Source organism: Dama dama, chromosome X, assembly GCF_033118175.1.
Source record: "Dama dama isolate Ldn47 chromosome X, ASM3311817v1, whole genome shotgun sequence".
NCBI lineage: Eukaryota > Metazoa > Chordata > Mammalia > Artiodactyla > Cervidae > Dama > Dama dama.
The window spans coordinates 113022607-113045300 of NC_083714.1; the positions used below are offsets into that span (position 1 = coordinate 113022607).

Genomic DNA, 22694 nt, shown 5'->3' on the forward strand with positions numbered 1-22694 from the left:
TATATAAGAAACTTGTGGAAGAAAAGTGGATTTTAACCACTCTGCAGCATTATAGATCCTTGTCCCCTAGACATAGGCCCTGTTGGGTTCCATGGGGGTCAGTGTTCCAGGTTAGATGGCTGGAAACACCCTCACCCTCATGAGCTTGGCAGGGGGTTGTGGTGGTGAATACTTGAGTGATTTTAGGACAACTAGTTTTTCTTTCCTGTGCAGTTATCAGCTTCACTATTTATAGTTCAATGAGAGGTGAAAAGAAACACTCTATGGAAGTTTACCACTGTAACTGTCAAAGGTATCTTGCAGTGGTGGTAGAAAACACAGCTAAATAGATTCCATCTTTTCAAACGTGGATTAGAAATGATATGATGATTTTTGCGAAGAAGAGAGACACAGCTAATTCTAAACCCCAGTAGGGTTCCCAGGGGCAAGGCAGCGTAACTCTAAAATAACTACATAAGCATGAAGCTTAAAATTTTAATTGGGTAAGTCATAAGCTATAAGACTCTCAAACTAACCCTTAAGCCTTTTACCTTATTAGATGGTCCTTCATATTCTAATCAGTATTTAATATCTGCAGAGTCACTTTTTTAAACACTATAGGGAAATTTAAGCCTTCCCCACCTGAAGTCTAGTGTGAATTTATCATATTCTGTATAAATTCAATAATAAGCGTAGAAAGTAAAGTGTCTTCCTCATATTGGTAATGAATCAATCTCAGGAGGTACAGTGGGAATAAACAAATGTAAAAAAAAAGTTTGTATAACAAAACAGCCAATTATGATCAAAACCCTGTTTAGGTTTTTATAATATAAAATAGATGTAGTATTGAAATGACACAAATTTTGAATCATTATTAACTTTATTTGTCACTCTTTATAGACATTGGTCCACTTTCACATAAAAAGTAGGGAGTATCTACTTCCACTTAACATTCTATGTAGAACGATTTTGTACCGTAAACCAGAGTAACTTACACAAGGGGAAAAAATGACTGAAATCATGCCCCAAGATGTCCCCCAAATGTTTTTCTGTATATGATTACAAGTGTCTTAACTCCACAAAGCTAGTTCATTAAAGTAGTTCATTCTTAGATTAATGTAGTATGTTTAATATCCACACTTGACCATTCAGATCACCAAACTTTCAGAAGAGATTAAAAAAAAAACAGCTATCATCTGTCAATCAGATGCAATTGAAAATATGAGTGACTGTGTAAGCACATTCATAGTTAATAGCTGCTTGAAGTTAAAAACCTTTTCTTGTTTCAGAGATATTTACATTAAAACATTTACAAATGGTTCCTAGTATATAACAGCCCAAATGTCACTTTTAACCTGTCCTGTGTAAGGAAGTTAAACATTTCAAATTCAGTGCATTTTCCCAACATAAATAACACAAACTATTCTAAATGTTTTACATTTATTACAGTGCATATTTCCAAATAGTAAATGGAATGAAATTATATTAAATGGTTATATCATCATATTTAAGCATATTATGGAATCTCTATCACACAAGTCAACTCACATCAATACTATATAATTCATTCTAAAAGAACATCACAGGCACACACAAAAGAGAACAAAATTTGATTTTTTATAAATTTAAAGTGTACTATCTAGTTTAAACTACACTAAAAGATTTATTTTAATTTATCAGCCAATTTTCAAACCCTCTTTCTTTCCAAGTTTGGCATAAGAAAAGTTCAATCCATTCGAATCTTCTGGTTTGTCATCCTATAGATGATGCTATCATATCCAGGATCCATGTTCCAAATATTGTAACAGGTGACAATCAGAGTCAAGGCCAAGCCGATCATTATCCAAAGTACCAGGTTGAAAACCACTGAATATTCAAAATTATATTTATATGCAAGGTTATAGGGAGTTGAAGGGTCCTTCTACAATAAAAGAAAAGATGGAAGAATATTAAGTTAGGAAATTATCACAATTTGATAGCTGTGATTCATTTATCTAACAAACATACTAAGTGGCATAAAAGCTACATATATTAGGAACTAAGAAGGAGGAGCCTTCATGGAGAAGGTAAACACTCTGTTGGTAGAAGCAGAAAGTGGCTCAACTGCTTGAGAAAATTTGGCAATACCAATAAAGTTGACGGTGTGCATATATGGTGATCCAGCCAGTTCATACCCTAGGGAACACTTGTATATGTGTAGCAAGACATGTACAAGGATGTCTATCAACAGAGTGGATAACTAGCACATCCGTTTAGTGGAACATATAGCAGTAAAATGACCTCAACTACTCTATCAGCATGCGTGACTCTTAAATACTGAGGCTTTGCTCAGAGAAAAAACACAGTATGATTCCAAACAACATTGTTTAAGTCTAAATGAAGTGAAAGTGTTAGTCACTCAGTCGTATCTGACTCTGCAACCCCATGGACTGTAGCCCACCAGGCTCCTCTGTCCATGAGATTTCCCAGGCAAGAATACTGGAGTGGGTTGCCATTTCCTTCTCCAGGGGATCTTCCTAACCCAGGTCTCCTTCATTTCAGGCAGATTCTTTACCATCTGAGCTATCAGGGAAGCCCTTAAGGATAAATACATCTGTATTAAAACTGTAAAGAAAAGCCAAGGAATGGTTAACATAATATTCGGGAGAGCAATTTCCTCTAGGTGGGGAAGGTAGAGGAATAAGACAAGAGGGAGCTTCAAAGGAACAGGTATTACCTTCGGCTTGAGAGTGTTACATGTTAAAAGTTCTTTAACTAGTATTACATGTTACATACTTTTGTATTGTGTGTGTGGAGGGTGTATCCTGCCAGGGAGGTTTTACAGTCATTTCTGCTGGGTGGGGCCGACCCCTCTTACCAGCTTAGGACCAGGGTTTGTGTTAATTTCTTGGCCCGAGGCTTCCCTAGGAGACATTCCACCACCCCCAACACATACCTGCCTGCACAGCACCCAAGTGGCCTTTCTGTCTCCCTTTGCTGGTGTGTGTGTGCTAACGTCTTTGCGACCCTATGGACTGTAGCCTGCCAGGCTCCTCTGTCCATAGAATTCTCCAGGTAAGAATACAGGAGTGGGTTGCCATGCCCTCCTCCAGGGGCTCTTCCTGACCCACGGTTTGAACCAGTGTCTTTTACGTCTCCTGCACTGGCAGGCAGGTTCTTTACCACTACCACCACCTGGGAGCCCCCTTTGCTGGTAGGCAGGCTGTTTTCCAATCTACCCTCTCACTGTGGGCATGGCCCTTTTAGCATCCCAGCTACACAAGGAAGTCTCAGTTCCAACTCCCGACAGTTAGAGAGCCAGTCCCTTGGTAACCCAACTGGCAATGTCCTCAGGATAGCCTGGTTATTACACAGTTCTCCAGTTCCCCTTACTTTCTTGAGAGTTAAACTATGCACTCAAAAGGGTAATTTTTTTTTTTTAATCGGCCATTTCTAGATGCTCTGTAGTGGGAAAATTTTTCAGTCTATCTAGCCTGGTGTGTTTTAAACAGAGGCTCTCCCACTCCTATTTAGGATGAAACAATCTCAAACCAGCCATGTCCAGATTGTCTTGAACACACATTACCTTTGAGCATCTCACTCTTCAGTCCCATGGGGCCCAAAGGAGAGTGTCCATAAAAGACTGGGGATCTGACTGCTTTGAGAGATAAAGCCAGCTGTAAATAATGTTCTTGGCCACACGAGGCTTCGGCTGTGTGCATATACACTTGTTTTATTAGGGCTGGCACCCTTGCCTATGATCCTCTAAATGCTTAAAAATCAAAGTAAGATCCAGGCCAAAAAATCTGTAGAATTGTAGAGAGTGTAGTACATAGCAGGAAAATGAGAGACTGTACCACAAAGACAATGTGCCTCAGAGAAAAGCGGATTCTACAAGTTGAGAGCACCACACTCCTCCTGCACGTTAATGTCTGACATCTCCTTGTAATACCTGTATTTGAATTATCTCACCAGCTCTGACAGATTTGCTTTTATCCATAACAAAGTACATTATCTGATTACAACCCCAAAGAACTGAGCATCAGTTAAAAAACACAATACCTCCTTGAATAAGAAACCTATGTTTTAATCATTTTTCAGATTTACTGATTGCTCATGCATACTGCCCACAGGTGATACAAGATTTGGTGGGTTGTTTAAGAGTTCATTTTACGAGTTTAAAGCATGATCCAAAAATGTACTCACCACTTGTTTTGTCTCAAGGATATTCCTCGTCTTCCTCACAAGGGATGTGTCGAATGATCTGACAGTCACTAACTCTACCACTGCATTCCCACCATAGAGATTGTACATGTCATCTGCAAACTGAAGCGTTATCGGCATTATTAAGAATCTCAAAACACATACTTATTAAAATTTCTGTAAAGCTTCGGTGCACCTACAAGAACAGACACAATTACCTATTGGCTCATGAAATGCAGTCTTAAAATAGGCAAGTCTTAAAGGTTTTGATTATGTTAAAATATTCAGAAAAGTGTTATGATTCAGCTCAAATACTCAGAATAAGAAAGTAGTCACTGAATTTGATGGTGTATTAATTGGGAGCAGGGAAGTAGAAAAGGAAAAGGAAATCTTCCTAAGTGGTCTCTGGTTAATCACACCTACAAAGGTTTTAACTGAAGTCTCACTGAAGGGCTGCAGGTGAATGACTTCACGGGCAGAGGAAAGGCAGCATTTACTAGTATCTACTACATGTCTGGTGCTGTGCCAAGTGCTGTTCTTTGATTATTTCATAGGGTTTAATGGGGACAGCGTTTCAGGGAAGATGAAAGTCCTGGCAATGGATGGTGGTACAGTTGCACAACAATGTGGTTGTTTTTAGTGCCACAGCACTGTACACTTACAAATAGGTAAATGGTAAATTTTACGTTAGCTATATTTTACCATGATGAAAAGAGAAAAGTACTGTACTAGAGTTATCAATCATTTCCTATGCTGCCTCTGCCAGCATTCGAAAGAGAGAGATCTCTGGTAATTCTCTGGTGGTCCAGTGGTTAAGATTCAGCTCACTGCCAGGGCCCAGGTTCAATCTCTGGTGGGGGAACTAAGATCCTGCAAGCTGTGCTGCACAGCTCAAAGAAGGAAAGACACACTGACATCCCACTATATACCTGTGACCTACCCACTCCATCCTCAGCCTTCAAAGAAGGTGAGTAAAAGACTTCAATCAGTAGGATTTCACTAAGCAGATTTTCCCATTAGGAAGCGAAAAGTCAAATGGTCATACTCTTAACTGCTCACACCCCATTGATGATTTACCTTTTGCAGAGCGTCAATAAGGATCTTAGAGGCATCTCTAAATTGTTCAGAGTCTTCCCCATAATGTTTCCCAATTTCATCCAGGCCTGCTAGCTCCAGTGAGTATAAATCAGGAGAATGATCCTTGGCTAGATGCTTATGTCGAGACAACTTAGGAGAACAAACAAAAGGAGGTGGATAAAGTAATGCCAAACACAGCCAGTTGGAGTTTTCTACCTAAAAGGTATAACAGGGGCACCCCACTGTACCACAGTATGGGCTTCCCAGGTTGCTCAGTGGTAAAGATCCACCTGCCAATGCAAGAGCTGTGGCTTCGACCCCTGGGTTGGGAAGATCCCCTGGAGGAGGAAATGGCAACCCACTCCAGTATTCTTGCCTGGAGAATCCCATGGACAGAGGAGCTTGGTGGGCTACAGTCCAGGGGGGTCACAAAGAGTCAGACATGACTGAGTGACTGAGTATGCATGTCTGGGAGGGTGGCAAATGGAACTGGTTAAAATGGGAGTTTCTGAAATTCAACACAGATCTTAGTTTTTAGAAGCAATTATAATAAAAACTTCCTGTAAAATTTCTTAAAAACCTCAGATATGGGCCAGGGTATGAGAAAACAGGTAATTGGACCAGTCTGATCCTTGAGAGAGACAAGCCATCAGTGCTCACCTCCCGCACCACTAGCACCACACTTCCACACTCGCCAGACCACCCCCACTGAAAGTTCGCGCAACAACTATAGAAGACAGCACACAGGTTAAGTTTTTCTATTTCATCATAGGATTAAAAAAAAATTCATCCCCCCCCCCAAAAAAAGAACATACTACAGGCATATTTATTCCCTTCCTGACTTGGCTGACAGCACTGTTAGTCAAAACTGTATTTTCTACTGAGGTCTATTTTAGACCCGAAGATAAAGATACAGTAATTAAGTCTTAATATCTGATAAGAAATCAACAGGTCAGGACTACAGCCAGGGTGGCCTTACTCCTAGGCCTGTGTACTTGGAATATCTCTCCTAAAAGTAAAAATGCAGACTAATTGGTTAGCATGAGATGAGTTCAAAATGCCCAACACCACAATTTCTCAACTTCCATGGAGTCATAAACCTAAGGCATATGTAAACTTTTTGATTGGTTTCATTACCATTCAAGGAATCTCTAGAAATGTCTTCTGAAGCCAGAATAAATGGAACTGACAAATGAGAGTAGCCTACTTACCAAACTTGAAATATCACGTAGCACTTGCAGTTCAGAAAGAAAAAGGAGATCAACCTGCAGAGAGCAGAAAGAAATGAGCATTATCTGAAATATGCATCCAAGATCTGTATTTGCCATTTATCAAGTAAGGCACAGGATGTTACAGACATTAAACACATGAGTGAATTTATGCAACTGTCCTCCATTTGCTAGGTTCATTTCAATTGAAAATGCTTATAGAATAGTACTTTCTGCCCTCAGATTGGGAGAAAATAATAGCAAATGAAGAAACAGACAAAGGATTAATCTCAAAAATATACAAGCAGCTCCTGAAGCTCAATTCCAGAAAAATAAATGACCCAATCAAAAAATGGGCCAAAGAACTAAACAGACATTTCTCCAAAGAAGACATACAGATGGCTAACAAACACATGAAAAGATGCTCAACATCACTCATTATCAGAGAAATGCAAATCAAAACCACAATGAGGTACCATTACACGCCAGTCAGGATGGCTGCTATCCAAAAGTCTACAAGCAATAAATGCTGGAGAGGGTGTGGAGAAAAGGGAACCCTCTTACACTGTTGGTGGGAATGCAAACTAGTACAGCCACTATGGAAAACAGTGTGGAGATTTCTTAAAAAACTGGAAATAGAACTGCCATATGACCCAGCAATACCACTTCTGGGCATACACACTGGGGAAACCAGATCTGAAAGAGACATATGCACCCCAATGTTCATCACAGCACTGTTTATAATAGCCAGGACATGGAAGCAACCTAGATGCCCATCAGCAGATGAATGGATAAGGAAGCTGTGGTACATATACACCGTGGAATATTACTCAGCCATTAAAAAGAATTCATTTGAATCAGTTCTAATGAGATGGATGAAACTGGAGCCCATTATACAGAGTGAAATAAGCCAGAAAGATAAAGAACATTACAGCATACTAACACATATATATGGAATTTAGAAAGATGGTAATGATAACCCTATACGCAAAACAGAAAAAGAGACACAGAAGTACCGAACAGAATTTTGAACTCTGTGGGAGAAGGCGAGGGTGGGATGTTTCGAAAGAACAGCATGTATATTATCTATAGTGAAACAGATCACCAGCCCAGGTGGGATGCATGAGACAAGTGCTCAGGCCTGGTGCACTGGGAAGACCCAGAGGGATGGGATGGAGAGGGAGGTGGGAGGGGGGATCGGGATGGGGAATACGTGTAACTCCATGGCTGATTCATGTCAATGTATGACAAAACCCTCTGAAATGTTGTGAAGTAATTAGCCTCCAACTAATAAAAAAAAAAAAGGAAAAATTAAAAAAAAAAAAGAATAGTACTTCCTAACAAAATGGTGATGTTATTCTCCAGCACAGTGACTACCTCTCAATAACTTTATTTTTGATAAAGCCATGATAAAGCATCCAAACTCTAAAGTGGTTTCCCTCAGGGCATCAGAATATTCTGGCACACTGCAATGAGGTCTTGCCAATAGTCTCATTTGCTCACATCCCTTGAAGAATAAAAGGTGGTAGTCCTGGTCATCCAGAGTAGGTGAGGGGAGGCTACCACAAAGGTGGCATGTCATGTGGTTAAGAGGGTGCATGAACAGGTGAATAGGTGGTAAAGCTGACATACAGGAGTCAAAGGAAGGGTAGCACCCTACACTGGACAGTTGAGAATGAATAGAAAAATGAGGCAACATACCAGAAGAGGCAGTGAATAACAGCTCCCACATTACCAGATCTACCCAGTTCCACCCACTAACAAAGTAGTTACTGTGATTTCTGGCCTGTCAGGATTAATTGGTGGCAACCCTTGCACTAGTATGTCATACTATTTACTATAGCTCAACTCACAAAAAGAGTCAGTTCATGAGAATCATTTTTTAAAAATTACACTAAAGGAAAAAATGAATCTACTCCAGCAGGAAACTTGTAAAACTTTTCATTTTCTAAAATTTCAAGTTTGCTCTAAAGTCAGAAGCATGAGAAATTAGTAATATTCACTTATTCATTCAATGACTACACTACTTACTTCATTGTTCCTACTCAGAGAATTGAGGGGAAGTGAAGTAAGAACAGAGTTTTCTTGAAATAGTCGACTGCGGAGCTGTCTGAGCGTTACTGAGAGATCTTCAAAAACTGAGTTTGCCTTCCCCACCATGTACACTCTCTGGAAGAAGAATCCAAAATTGTATTACATTCTGCAGATTAATTCCAATATACCAAGGTCTATCAGCATTTTTCATAAAAATCATTTTAAATTTTCATTAAATAACGACAGCTTATTTTTCAAAGCATTTAAAATAAAAACTATCACAACTTACTTCCTCACTGGGAGCCAACTGCAAAACCACAGGAGTTTCTTCAGAAAATAAGGAATGAATGGAATTTGCCACGCTGTCAAGACTAAAAGGAACTGCCTGAAATTTAAGAGTGAGACTTTAATTATTATCTGAACCCAAGTAGGAAGAAAAATCATTTAAATAGTATTAAAAAGGGAGCCTTAAAAAAAAAGTACCAGCATTTTCTATGGAAATTTAAAAGACCCAAATCATATCCAAATACAAAGATCCTGTTTGAGGATACTGAAGATTAAACAGCCCCCTAGTGGGCCAATGAGTTTGTGTCTCCAAATGTGCCTAAATAAGAAAACACTTGCAAAATTAAGGACAAAACACTATCTTGTGCAAAGCTTCACTTTCAGGTGGTCATGCATGTGCTCAGCCCCTCAGTCGAGTCCAACTCTTTGCGACCCCATGGACTGTAGCCCACCAGGCTCCTCTGTCCATGGAATTCTCCAGGCAAGAATACTGGAATGGGTTGCCATTTCCTCCTCCAGGGGATCCTCCTGACCCAGGGATCAAACCCATGTCTCTGACAGGCAGGTTCAGTTGGTCATTCAGGTATTTTTTAGCAGGAACACATTTGGTTTCAATATTGACAAAATATGCCACAATGAATGCATATTCTACAATAATTTATTAACTTGCATTTAAGAGGTGAAGGGAATTTGAAGACTTGAATTTGATTGAAAGAAACAGACCTCATTTTTCATTTCAAAACTTTCAAAATGTTTACGGGATGGGAGGGAGGTTCAAGAGGGAGGAGACATACATCTATCTATGGTTGATTCATGTTGATGTAGAAACCAACACAACATTGTAAAGCAATTATTCTCCAATTAAAAATAAATAAAAATTTAAAAATAATTTTTTAAAAAGGAAAAAATATTTAATACGGTGTAGGGTTCAGTCTTCAGATAGACTGAAGATTCTTAGGCAAGGGACAAAGTATGTCACAAGAAATTTGATTGTGAAATTTATCTTGGGACCACATGGTATTAACAAACTGAAATTGCCAATTATGATAAAATGTACTTTTTCCCCTGAATTTCTTGTTAAAGTGTAACATACATATGGGGCTTCCCAGATGGCTCAGTGCTAAAGAATCTGCCTACCAATGTAGGAGACACAGGGTTTGATCCCTGGGTCGGGAAGATTCCCCTGGAGAAAAAAATGATAGCCCACTCCAGTATTCTTGCCTAGAAAATTCCCATGGACAGAGGAGACTTGTGGGCTATAGTCCCATGGGGTCACAAAGAGTTGGACACAACTGATCACACACGCACACAACATACATATAATATGCTGCATAAATCTTGGCTTAACAGTTCAGGGAATATTTATAAATGGATATTCATATAGCCGCATCAGATCAAAATAAAACTTCAGCACCCTACAAGCCTCTCTACCCACTCCCTCCACCCCCAAGGGTAATCAAAATTCTGACTTCTATTCCCATAGACCTGTTTCTGCCCCCGCATTGTTTTTTTAAAAGAATGGTAACTTTTCCCCTCAAAAAGTATTCTATTCTCATCATTATTAAAGCAAGCAATATAGTAGCAATGTTTTTGTTTTAATGGCGATTTCTCAGAGTGATTTTTTTCAGTAGTTTCTTCTACTCTTAAAAGGTTCATGTTTATAAGTAGCACGTTAATGTAGATCAGGCAGAAATAAATGTGTTTAGTAACTGTGAAGTGAAATTAATTTTTTTCTCTTACTCAATGCATATCAACTCTTCCCCAGATTCTCTTAAAATAAGTTAATGAGTAACTGAAGATGGGGAACAAAAAGCATCCTTTTTATAAGCATCCCGAGTGCCACAACGTGCCACAAACGTGCTCCTTTTGCAATCCTCACAGTCAACTTCCTTGGGATTTGGAAGGAATATGAGAACACGTAACACAAACTCTCCAGCCTCATTTCACCTCAGTGGCATTCATAGCAGGAAAGTTGAAGATTAAAGGTGACATGTCCCTAGCAATCAAACTGGAGAAGCTACTGAGTCAGGTGAATGCCAAACTGGGAAGGAAAAAAGGATACAGACCCGCTAAACTGGAAAGGAAGAAAAGCTCATGCTTAAAACTGTATTATAAGGATATGCACATGTTTGTCCTAGAGAAAACAGAAATTCTGTATCTATAGGACTTGAAACTAATGATAACAGCTAGCTAATCAAATAGAAGCTTCATTAAGTGGAATTCTAAAGCTTTTGTTTGTTTTGAGGTGGATTTTTCCCTTAGAGGCAGTCAGCCAGGGTCAAGCAATAACATGACCTCTTTTCACAGTTTCTACTCATGTAAATTGAGGCTACTCTTTTTAAAATGTTTAATTTCAGATTGTAGGCTAATGAAAATCTGAAGGGCATTTTGGATTTTTAATATATTTTTTAAAAGAGATCTTCTACAGTGATTTTCACAGAAAATCACACACAGCAAGCTACTTAATAATCTTTGTGAAGACTAAGAAAAATGTTTTAATACACCTTTCATTTTTATTGTTCCCTTCCATTTACTCTGAAATTCTTCTGGTTTCTTTAGCTCACTAATTTCCAATCTTTGAAATTATCTAACATGTGCATTTAAGGTTATAAATTTCCTTCTTACCACTTTAGCCGCACCCCACAATTTTAAAAATATATGGTACATTTTCAGTTCCAAATAATTTCAAAATCTCTGCTGTAGTTTTCTCAGTCCATGAATTATTTAGGACTGTGTCTGTTCCAGTATCTTTTCGTATTGACTTTTAAAAAATTTTGTACACATGCCACCTAAGAGACCAGTAGTTCTATAAGATTTTTTTATGAAAATAAGTTTGCCCGTTTCCATTCCTCTGAGGTACTCACTTTCTTTCCTCCATCTTTTTTCTTCCTCACTTCAAGTAAATTTTTTTCAGTTTTATTGAGATAATTGACATACATCACTGTATAAGTTTAAGGTGGATGACATAATCATTGTGAAATTATTACCACAGTAATAATTACCATCACCATACAGATACCAAAAAGAGAGAAAGCAAAAAAGAAAATTTTTTTCCTTGTGAAGAGAACTTAGAATTTACACTTTTGACAACTTTCATATGTACCACACAGCAGTGTTAACTATACTCATCATGCTGACAAACATTACATCCTTTGTAACTACTTGTAGCATTCACTTTCAAATCCTTTGTTTCCTTTTCTTTTAACCACCATCTCTAAATAATGTGTTTATATTGCTACATCTTAATTTTTCAATTTTAGGCATTACCTATTTACTGCCCATTATAGAAGATGAGGATTAAGCTCTCCCACATCACCAACCACAGCCCTATCTCCTTATATGCAGGTTCTCTCTCTGCACCTTCCCCATAGCTATATCATAAGTCATTTTATTATGTCTACTTAAACAGTATTCTCAGCCTAGCTTCATACTGTGCAATTACTGCTTTTCCCTTCTTGCACTTCTAATCCCCAGTGGCAATGATGAGGAATTTGCTACCATTTTACTCTCATTCCTTTGTCACGACAGTATCTTTTCTCATTGGTAAGACTGTCAGTGTCCTTGACGGGTCTTCAGTTTCACTCATATTTAGGTGTTGATTTGCCTTTAGCCCACCTCACTGTGCTCTAAACCCAAGGACTCATATCTCGTGCTTGTTTCTATCATTTGCAGTCATTTTGTAAAGGTATCATTTTGTTATTTTTTCAGATTTAACTGCATTGTGGTCAGAGAAGGTAGTTTATATGATACTGATAGTATCTGTTGAGCTTTGCCTTGTAGCGTAACACATGGTCATTTTTTTGATAAACATGTCATGTGCTTGGAGATAATGTATACTAGACCACAGGAAAAGTCTGAAAAAAATCCCCCCTCCCAAATCAGCATCTTTTGACCAGTGTTATAATGCAATGAAATTAGAAACTGAATAATTAAAAGTTATCCTGAAAGAACCCACATGTTACAACACTTTTAAATAACTCATGGGTTAAAGAAATCAACATAAATTACAATATATTTTTAAGTGGAAATGAAAGTACCACATCTAAAAAATAACTTTTAACTGCCTCTAGTTTCTCGCCCTTCCTTTAACTTTCTCACAATTTTAACATATGTATGTATTTTCAAGCCTCTTTTTGAGACTGGTTTATTATCTGTAGTTCCAGGGGGATGAATTCTATTTGTTGGACCTGCTGACTTTCTCATGGCATTTTTTTCCCCTTCAAGTGTTTTGGTAAATTCAACTCTTCTTTTTTTTTTTACCACAACAGCCCTGGATTGTGGACATATCTGTGTGGGATGGATTGTGTGAATTTGAAGCAGATAACTGTACAGTATAAGCCCATAGTTCAGATTTCTCATAGGCGGCTCTTTGGGTTCCACAGCTCAGGGTGGCAAGCCAGCTCCTCTGTGGTAGCCCTGGGGCAGCTGGGGCTTCCTTTCGAGAACTCCTGGCTTTCTGTAAGGAACACAATTTCACCTTCAGCTCCTGCTCATCACTGTGGCTTCTATATTTTCTATTCACATCTGGCACCTGTGTGTATCCCTTTCTTGCTTTCAATTTTAGTTATACATGTAAACATGTTTGCTGACTTCCATATGCTTACAGTAGAAGGAGGGCCTTTCACAACAGTTCAGTCAACCATATTGCCTGAAAAGCCAGTAAAAGAATAAGTGAACCAGCAAAACTGCCCCCAGTCTTTTCCTTACCAAAACAAATGATAAAATTCTGAAGGGAAGGTGATGAAATAATGCCCAAGAATATGTCAACAGGTTACACCCTCAATTGATTTCTCTTTTTCAATCCTCTGACTATTCTCAGAGCGGGGCAATTTCTTGACCTCTTACACTTAGAAAGTACTCTCATGCATAGCAAGCAGCCAAGTTTCAATCAATCTGCAACCATCATATAATTTTTTAAAAAACTGCATTTTATTTATCAGGGCATTAAAAGAAAGATGAGTGCTTAGAACACAATCCATAGTGACAGCTGACAAGACAAAATGTTAAATGCATCCCTTTAATTCTTTATGGTAAAAATACTCACATTCTCCAAAGGGTACGAAATGACACTGCCTGGGGGTAGAGCAAGCTTGTCCACTCCTTTCACCATCACCATAACAGTAGCTCGAGGACGGTGGAATAGGTTACCTACTGCAAGGCCTGGCCAAGAAAGGTCCTGCATATTGAAAAGCATGAAACTGTGCTTAATTATCAATTCAGGAAACCATTTCCCCAGTAACATCTGACAAGCAGAGTTAAGGGGTTCTGGGATGATACCAGCAATGAAAACTCATAGGGACAGCAAACGTCTTATTTAAGGCAGTAGTTGCAATCTCCTAATTGAGGATGCTGAGTTCTACCTTCTTCATTTTAACTGCTACAGACTTGAAACAGTCAAGTCTAGTAATAAGTCATCTCAAACCTTCTGTGGAAAAAAGCAGGCAAGTGAACAAAATGTAGGTACTTTGCAAATTCCAGATTATGAAATACTTTCTCCTCCATGTAACTGTGGATATTTTCTTCCCTCACATCATCCTTTGCCCTTATTTGCTACAATATCATGTTTCTCTTTCACAGTGACACAGCAAGACTACCATTACAACATTCTCTTTAAGCACTTTATAAATAAAATTCCTGCTGAAAGTGACTTGCAGTTTAGTAATAATTACTTCTAAAGGTTATTTTGACAGCCATTTGTAGTCAAAATTAAGTTCGTAAAGAACAAGGTACAAATTTCATATTTAAATGTAAACAACCAGTCACATTCATGCAAGGAGCTCCACCCAGAGGCCCAACCGAGAGGCAGTTCCTGTGCACAGCTTCTGGTTTCAAGGGCACTCAGGACCTAGGAAGAACATTCCTCTGAGTGATTCATGATGTCTGGAGACCACCTCAAAAGCATCAAACCTTAAAGTGGGAGGAGACAGGGAGATAGAACAAACTCCATCTCCTTTCTTCCAGCCCTGAGCTTTACGCTCTCTCATGCTGACTGGATCTAGGCCCCTCTCTGCAACAATCACACATAAGCAGTCGGTTACTACAACAGGTCATGACTACTGACCACATTATTTTACTAAACTCAGGTAAGATGCATATACATTGCATCATTCATAATAAATTGCAATGGGCTGAATGCTTGTATCCCCTCAAAACTCATGTTGAAATCCTAACCCCCTCCAAAGTGATGGTATTAGGAGGAGGGGCCTGAGGGAGGGAACTAGGTCATGAGGATGGAATCCTTATAAATGGGATTAGACCCCTTATAAAGGGGACTCCAGAGGGCTCTCTCTACCACATACAATAAGAAGTTGGCACTCTGCAACCTGGAGAGGATCTTCACCATGCTGGACTTCACTCTATCTTGGACTTCTAGCCCCTAGAACTGGAAGAAGTGTTGTTGTTTATAAAACACCCAGTCTGTGGTACTTGGTAATGGCAGCCTCAAATAAGACACAAATCTATCATGTGTACTGGAAAAAAACCAATAAATTTATACATCCTATTAACAGTAGGACAGATGCATTCTCTAATATAACAAAGGACGTCACTACTATGAATAAACAATTACATGGTTAATGTTTTATAATGCTTTGCTTTCATAACCAAGCTTGAAACACTTACCTAAAATCTCCCTGACTACAAATAAATTTTTTACTTTTGTAATCTGTACCTATGTTTGCCTGCTGCTTTCTTGGGCTATTAACAGAAATCAACAAAAATGCTTTCAGAAGCAGCTCCAGATATATATATATTTTTTTTCATCTTTTTCTTTTTTTTCAGATATTTTTTTAAAATACACATACCTCTTTCACAGAGAAGCCCATTGACAATGCAGCCACATCTGGGATTCGCTCTCCTGGAATAGGCCAATTTCCATTCCGGAAAACAACAGATCCTGGTGATCTTAATATACTGAATTCGTTCCCTAAGATACCTGAAAAGAAAACAGATGAATAATCAGCATCACAAAATTTCTGCAACTACACTGAAAAAATTTACTTACATACTTTCCCATTCTCCATTGACTTAGCATACTAAAATGTTGAATGGACAAAATGCTGAATCCTAAAGATCAACAAATTCTTTTACGAAGTATCACTGCAAGAATTTAAGTCCATACCTTCTGCTGTAACAAAGTTACAGCAATGAAACAGGATTCTCATAATGATGTAGATGCCTTCCTGCAGATGGCCCCTAAATAGGGGCATGTGACAATTTGGCAAGGATTAGAAATCAGAGCATTTCTCCAGATTTTCAAGAACAAAAACCAAAACCCTGACTCAGACTAGAAAGGAAGAAAATAAACTTGAAATGTCTAAGTTATTTCTACCACCAATTCTCTCTTCAAAATGCAAATTCAAAAAATTTCTAGTATATCACTCTGAAATTTCAGCCGGTTAGTTTATCTTAGGATAGATCCTAGCTTTCCTTATGTCCCACAGGCAAAGCTAGTGAAATGAGAACTGTCAAATGCGGGGGAGGGTACATATTACCAGTTAGAAGGTATAATACTTCAGACTTTAGAAACGAAGTCCAGGACATAGTATTTCCAACGGACATATCAAGAGGCTGAGAAAAGGTAGACTCCTATACCAAGAAACTAATGCTTCATGCAGGCATCGCCACGATACCTGAAAGGTCACCCATCTGAACATGACTAGTGAATGGAGATGCCACCTCAACTTACAAACCCTACATTTGCCAGTAATCATCTCCATAGTCCCAACATTCTAATCGTTTACAAAGTGTAAGAAGTTGGCTTCCCAACTTGGAACAGACCCTGTACCAGAAGTTAGGTGGCTGTATGGTTGGGGGCATAAAAAGCTGGCCCTGTACAATACGAGTCCCATGAACGCAGGGGTTTCTGTTTGTCTTGTTCACACAATAGCCCCAGGGTTGAGAACAGTGCCTGGCACACTGGTGCTCCATCAATACTTGTTGAGAGTGAATGAATGAAGCTACATCTTGCACTAGCCCTTTTTCCCTCTCAACTGGCTCTTTTATTTGAGCACACAAAAATACTTGTAGGGTGCTCCCATTCTAAAATCCACACCACAGAAACTCTCCTTTGGTCCTACCAGCTCCCTCCTGCCTCTGCTTCCCTTCAGATGAAGAACCACCTTGGAAGAGTAGTCAGCCACCACCTGGCTCCTCTGCTTCTTTATCTCCTATATGCTCCCTAACCCACAGCGTCTGACCCCACCGCGCCACCGAAATGACTCACCAAATCCCAGAGACAGTTTGCAAGCCTCAATTTATGTAACTGCCCAAAGCGGCTGATTCTGGCAACTCTGTCCTTGAAACTCCTGCCCTGGTCTCCCTAAGCCTGAGCCCCTGGTTTTCCTCCCAGTCCCTCTGGCTGCCTTTCTCCTCAGTTTCTTCTCCTTCCCCGCCTTTAAAGCAGTGACATGCAAGCTTTTTAGATTTCAACCCTTCCAGTACGAAGCTTGAAAGTATTCCCAGTATACATATGTCTACTTAAAAAGTATACATTCATAAATTATAATATAATAATGGGTTCATAGTATATTACAAAGCACACAAAATCCAGCACACTCCACTTTGGAGATCTGCGGCTCCATTCCTGACCCCCACTGCTTACTGTTCTATGCTGGCTTCCCCCCTGCCTGAGCCCATCTACTCTTTAAGGCTCCAAACACCAAAAACACACTCATGGGTCCCAGATTTTTATTTTCAGCCTAGATTCCCCTTAAGCCTTCTGCCTAGATATCCAGCAATCTGCTGAGCATTTCCTTCCAAGTTCCACGGGTGCTTCAAACGCAACAGGTTCAGAACTGAACTTACCATTTTCCCCACACACGCCTCCTGTATTCTCTGTATCAAACGATGACGCCACCTTCCACCCAGCTGCTTGAATTAATCATCTTGAAACCCTTCCTCAGCACCACAGCTCATCAACCTCTGAGTTCTGTCCATCTTTTCTTCTTCTCTCCCAAGCCCTTTCCCCTCCATGTCCAGGGCCCTCCTCAGGCCCTCCTGAGGCTAGACAGAACTGGCCTCCTTGTGACCAGTCATGCCACTCTCCGATCCAGTCTTCCCAGCACCTTTTCAAACTACAGATCTGAATGTTCACCCTTCAGCTCAACCACCTTCACTCAATGCCCAGAGCCTCTGAGACAAAATCCAAAACATAACACCCAAGGCACTTCACCACCCTTCCTATGGAATCTCTGCAACTTTAACTCCTATACGTTTCAGCTCCACCAAACTGCTCTTTTGCTCTCATATCTCTGTGCTTTTACACATACTGTTCTGTCCAAAAACCCTTTTCTTCCCACCCCAACCGTTCACACATTTACATGTGAGGCACCCAGCCTAGGGAAATTTCCCCCAGCCTCCCCAATCTGGGCTAGAGGTTAAGAATCCTTTGCTTTGGGAATGCCCACCATACTGTGTTGTCATCTCTGAATGAAGATGAAATCATCATGTAAAAAACTAAACAGGTCCTACTTTTGACCTCTGGGGTATCACTAACCAAATCGAATCCTTCTTCAATGTGACGCCCCTTCACATTCCATGTGTCCGCCCTTGGCCCTTCCTCTCCAAGCTAACCATCTGATTTTTTTCCCCAAATACTCCTCATGACCTGGTATTTACTTCTAGTTCACTTCCACTCTCTCCCTGATTTGGTATCGCCATTTTAAATGACATATTTTTTCCTCAAATACAGAAGTCAGATCTCTTAAAAGATGTTTTCCATTAAGTCACATTTAGTCACTGTGGAAAACAGTAATTCAACCTCATCTGACAAGACCACAGCAGTGAAGAAGCTGACAGGATCAGATTCTTGGTCTGCATGAACTAGACTTTTCTAGTTAGGAAAGCAGGTTCAAACCACGTACAGAAGCAATTATTTGCCTCAGACCAAAACTTAACAAAACCCCCCAAACCTCACTGAATCACAGGAAGATCAATTATAACATTAAAACATGCATTTCAGCAAGATGTTCAGTTAAATCACAGTACCAAAGGGAAGATCTTTACATTTCCAAAACCAAGTTTAAAAAATTAAATTCTCCTGAAGCACCCAACTAGACTGATCAGAACGACCTTGCCAGAGCCAGAGACGAAAGGAACAATACAACTCTAAAATTCTACAGTCATGAAAACAAGCCAGCTAGCCTCAACACAACACTGGGCACCTCCAGGGATGAAGACCTGTAGACTTCAAAAACATCAAAGGTCTATATCTCCATGTAAAATTAAACCACCATTCCCAAAGTGAAGTGTCTCAGCACTTCACAGAGCAGCGGCACAGGCCGTCTACAGATTTTTAACCTCTAGGTTTTAAACTGGCACGCTGGGTAACAAGGACCCATTCCTCCAAACTGTTCTCAATGCGGTCTCATGTTCACCACTCTCCGTGCCCCTAGTTCCAGCACCCATCATTCCCACATTCTCACACCTGCGCCACAACAGGTACAATAGGAAAGGCCCATCACTGGGCTTTGGAGCCCAGTGATCTGGCTTCAGTCCCAGGCTTGCTGCTTACCACTTGTGTGCTGTGGGTAACTTATCTAGGCTTGACCACTCTCCTAAGGACTGATGCAAAATTAAATTAATTACATGATACACGGTAAGAAGCCAAAGAGGAGCTGACTGGCATTCCCCTTGCTGAATACTGGGGAACCTAGATTCACGGAGAAAGCTACCCTTTGACATGTGACCCCAAGAACGTGACTCATGCCTTAGTTTCCAAATCTTTAAAATTAGGAACTACTGCAAACTTTATGGAGAGGTACTTGGAATTCTCCTTGAGAAAATAATCACACAAAAACAATTATTAATACTCCACTTCCAACTTTCGTATCTTGAAACCGTGGGGAGGGGGAAGAGGAATTTCACCAATTACTGATGACCACTGCTAGAAATGAAGACACCAAGAAAAGCAGCAGCTGAGGGCAGCAGGGACGTCGGCCTCTTCGCAAAGGGCTGCGGTTCATCAGCTGATTGAGAAATGCCTCCCGGTCCTCCGAGGAGCCTCCCGAGGCGGAAGAGGCCGGAGTGAGACAGCTGGACGCGCCTTTCTCGAAGAGGCGGAAGGTGGAGACCGGCTCAGGTGCCCCCACGCAACCCAGCCCAGCCTCGCCCGGCCCGGTCCCTGCAAGCCCGCCAGGCCGTGCCGCCACAGGCTGGCCCAAAGAGAAGATTGAGAGAGAGGCGGCTGGGGCGAGGCCACCGCCGGCTGCCCGCACTGCGGCACCCGCCCCACTGCCGCCCACCCTTGGCTGCCCGCGACCCCCAAGCCCAGCGGCCCTCGGAGCTCCCTCGCGGAGGGCCTCCCGCCCGCCCCCGGGTCCTTACCCGCCACCAAGGACGACAGGAGCACGACAAGCACAGCCATGGTTCCGCGGCGGCTGTAGCAGCGCAGGGCGACGCGGAACTGACCAGCAGGACGCCAGCGACCACCACAGCACGAGCGGTGCTGCGACTCCCAGAGGTCGCCTTGTCGTCGCCTCCGCGGGGACGGTCGCCGCCTTCTCCACCAATCCCTAGCTACGCCGCGGTTTGCGGGAGAGACGTAGCTTGGGAAACGTCAGGGTGGTGGGCGGAGCCTAACATGATGGATGGAAGGCCCTGCCAATGTCAGGCAACGATCGCCGAGCCGGGCAGTCCCTCCCCCGGCCCGTGACGAAGGGTCACGAGATGGAGGGTAGGGCTGGGGATCGGGGACTGAGGGGGAAGGACGCAACCTGTCAAGGGGTGCAGAGAGCCCCAGAGAGACCACACGGTGGGGCTGCCTCCCGGGTGTGGACCCTTTCGCCAGTCTTGAGTGACGGTCTCCTATCAGGGTGTCTGTCTGTAGCGAGCGCGAGCTGCAAGGCTGGTTTGGGTTTCGCTCTTAACAATTACACAGATGCTGAGCACCTGCTTGGAGGAAGCCAGGCGCCTCGGGAAATTCCAGCATTCCAAGTAGGGGTGCCAGATAAACTACAGGACGCCCAGTTACGTTGAATTCCAGATAAACAACGAATAATTTTTAGGATAAACTCATGAATATTTCATGGGACATAAACTAAAAAAAAGTTATTTGCTGTTTATCTGAAATTCAAATATAACTGGGCGTCCTACATTCTGATTTGCTAAATCTGGCAACCCTAAGACTGATTGATCTACCCAAGAATTAGTTACATTAGTTAATTATTTCCTTCATCCATCCTTTAGTATGTGAAGGCTAGACATAACTAATTTGGCCAGTATCCTCCCTTCTGACATCTCATGGGTTGTTTTTTTTTTTTTTTTAACCTCGATATGAAGCAAGTGACAATGTATCAGCTGTGTTCAGAAACAGCTGATGGCCTTGAAAGATGGATGTGGTTTCAATATGCGTGGATAGGAGTTATTTCAGGTAGCAAAAACTAAACTATGACAGGAAGAAAGCCCATCAGGTTAAGCATTAACTGTTTAGTTCAAAACATCAACTCTAAAATCACTGACTTGAAAAAATATCAATAAGAATTTAATCATTTTTTAAAAATTCATTTTTAAGCATGATGGAATCATTTCTCTTCATATCAACTAAAATTTCATTCTTTGTGCATCTTACTGCATATTGTAGAACAGGTTCTAGACAAAAATCCTAAAAAAACTTGTCTAAACTTTATTCAGGGGTATAATCAGCTAAAAGTAGAGCACAATTCTTGCAATTTCATCCAGCCTGAAAAACGGTGAGAGGAGTGAATTTTTCTGTTCTTGAAAGAGTTCTAGGACATTCTTATTTCTTTTAATTTGAAGTAGACCAAAAATATTATAAATAGACTGGAACATAATATAAATCCTGCCTATTCCTCCCCACCCAGGAAACCTCAAAATCTCACAATCTTTCATACTCTGTCTTGAGAAATAACGTCCTTTTTTTGAGCCAAGGGTGAATAGTTTATCCTTTAAATCTAAGACCCCTTTTCATCTGAGGTCTCAAAGGGGCTTATAGCCTTGAAATTCAGCAGGATAAATGCTGTAGGAAGGCTTCTCCTTGTATCATGGATTGAGAGATTGAAACCTGGGGGAGGGCATATGTACTCAAGGTCACATTCTGAGTCCTCAGCAGTTCTGCTTTGTGAACACAGCCCTTCTGATTCAATCTTTAGCACTCAGTAAACAACCAGTGATGTGCAGTTAACTTTTTCCACTGAAGCATTTCGAGATGGATATGTGTGCCCAGGTAAATATTTGAAGTAATGACCCCCTGTGTTAGTCTAAAAGAAACCTCCTCCCCCATTCTCGGCACACCTCTCCTCCCAGGCCAAATAGTCAAGACTCCAGCCATCTACTGCCCTGAGGGGAGGACTCTAGGAGAAGAACCAGAAAACAAAAATGTCATATTCCTGCTTCTTGAGTTCCAAAAGGAGAGGGCCAGATAGAAGACTTGAAGAAACACATAATATAGTTTGCTTCTGTAACTCTGCATCCCACCCCCTACCCACCCTCCATTAATTCCAGCAGTGAGTTCTGAGTGATCCCAGAGAGAGCATGGTGAGATGGTCTGGTCCCTGTAAATCAGCCATCAGGGAGCCCTGTGGAGCCCTGCTCAATGAAAATTAAGGATTTTTTTTTTCAAAAGACACAATATGTAGAATGGAAAAGTGAGTGTGAGCTGAACCCTGTGTAAATAACCTGAGATTTTACATCCCATTTGAAGGGGGAAAGGGGAAAAAGCTTCTTTTCATACGGTTCTGCTCCAAGCTAGCAGGACCCAGTTGACAAAGCACCTTGGAAAAGGAAATCTGAATAAAGTATGGATTCTAGTCAATAATAACGTATTAATAGCACTATTGGTTCATCAATAGCGACAAATGTGCCCTACTCATGTAAGCTGTTGATAATAAGGAAAACTGAGTGTGAGGTATACGTAATATCTTCTCAATTCTTCTGAATCTAAAATGTTCTGAAAAATAAAGCAAGTTAAAA

At 40.8% G+C, this 22694-nt stretch overlaps 1 protein-coding gene across 1 annotated transcript; it reads right to left on the reverse strand.

The window, feature by feature from the left end:
- Positions 1-840: 840 nt before the first annotated feature.
- ATP6AP2 (ATPase H+ transporting accessory protein 2) lies at positions 841-20270 on the reverse strand. The gene is made up of 9 exons (XM_061135979.1): positions 20091-20270; positions 15569-15699; positions 13810-13941; positions 8770-8865; positions 8478-8615; positions 6450-6503; positions 5239-5388; positions 4165-4284; positions 841-1900 (listed from the first exon to the last, which is right to left on the reverse strand). Exons 1-9 carry the CDS (start codon positions 20128-20130, stop codon positions 1706-1708), a joined length of 1056 nt encoding a protein of 351 aa, XP_060991962.1. The 5' UTR covers positions 20131-20270; the 3' UTR covers positions 841-1705.
- Between the last annotated feature and the right edge of the window lie 2424 nt (positions 20271-22694).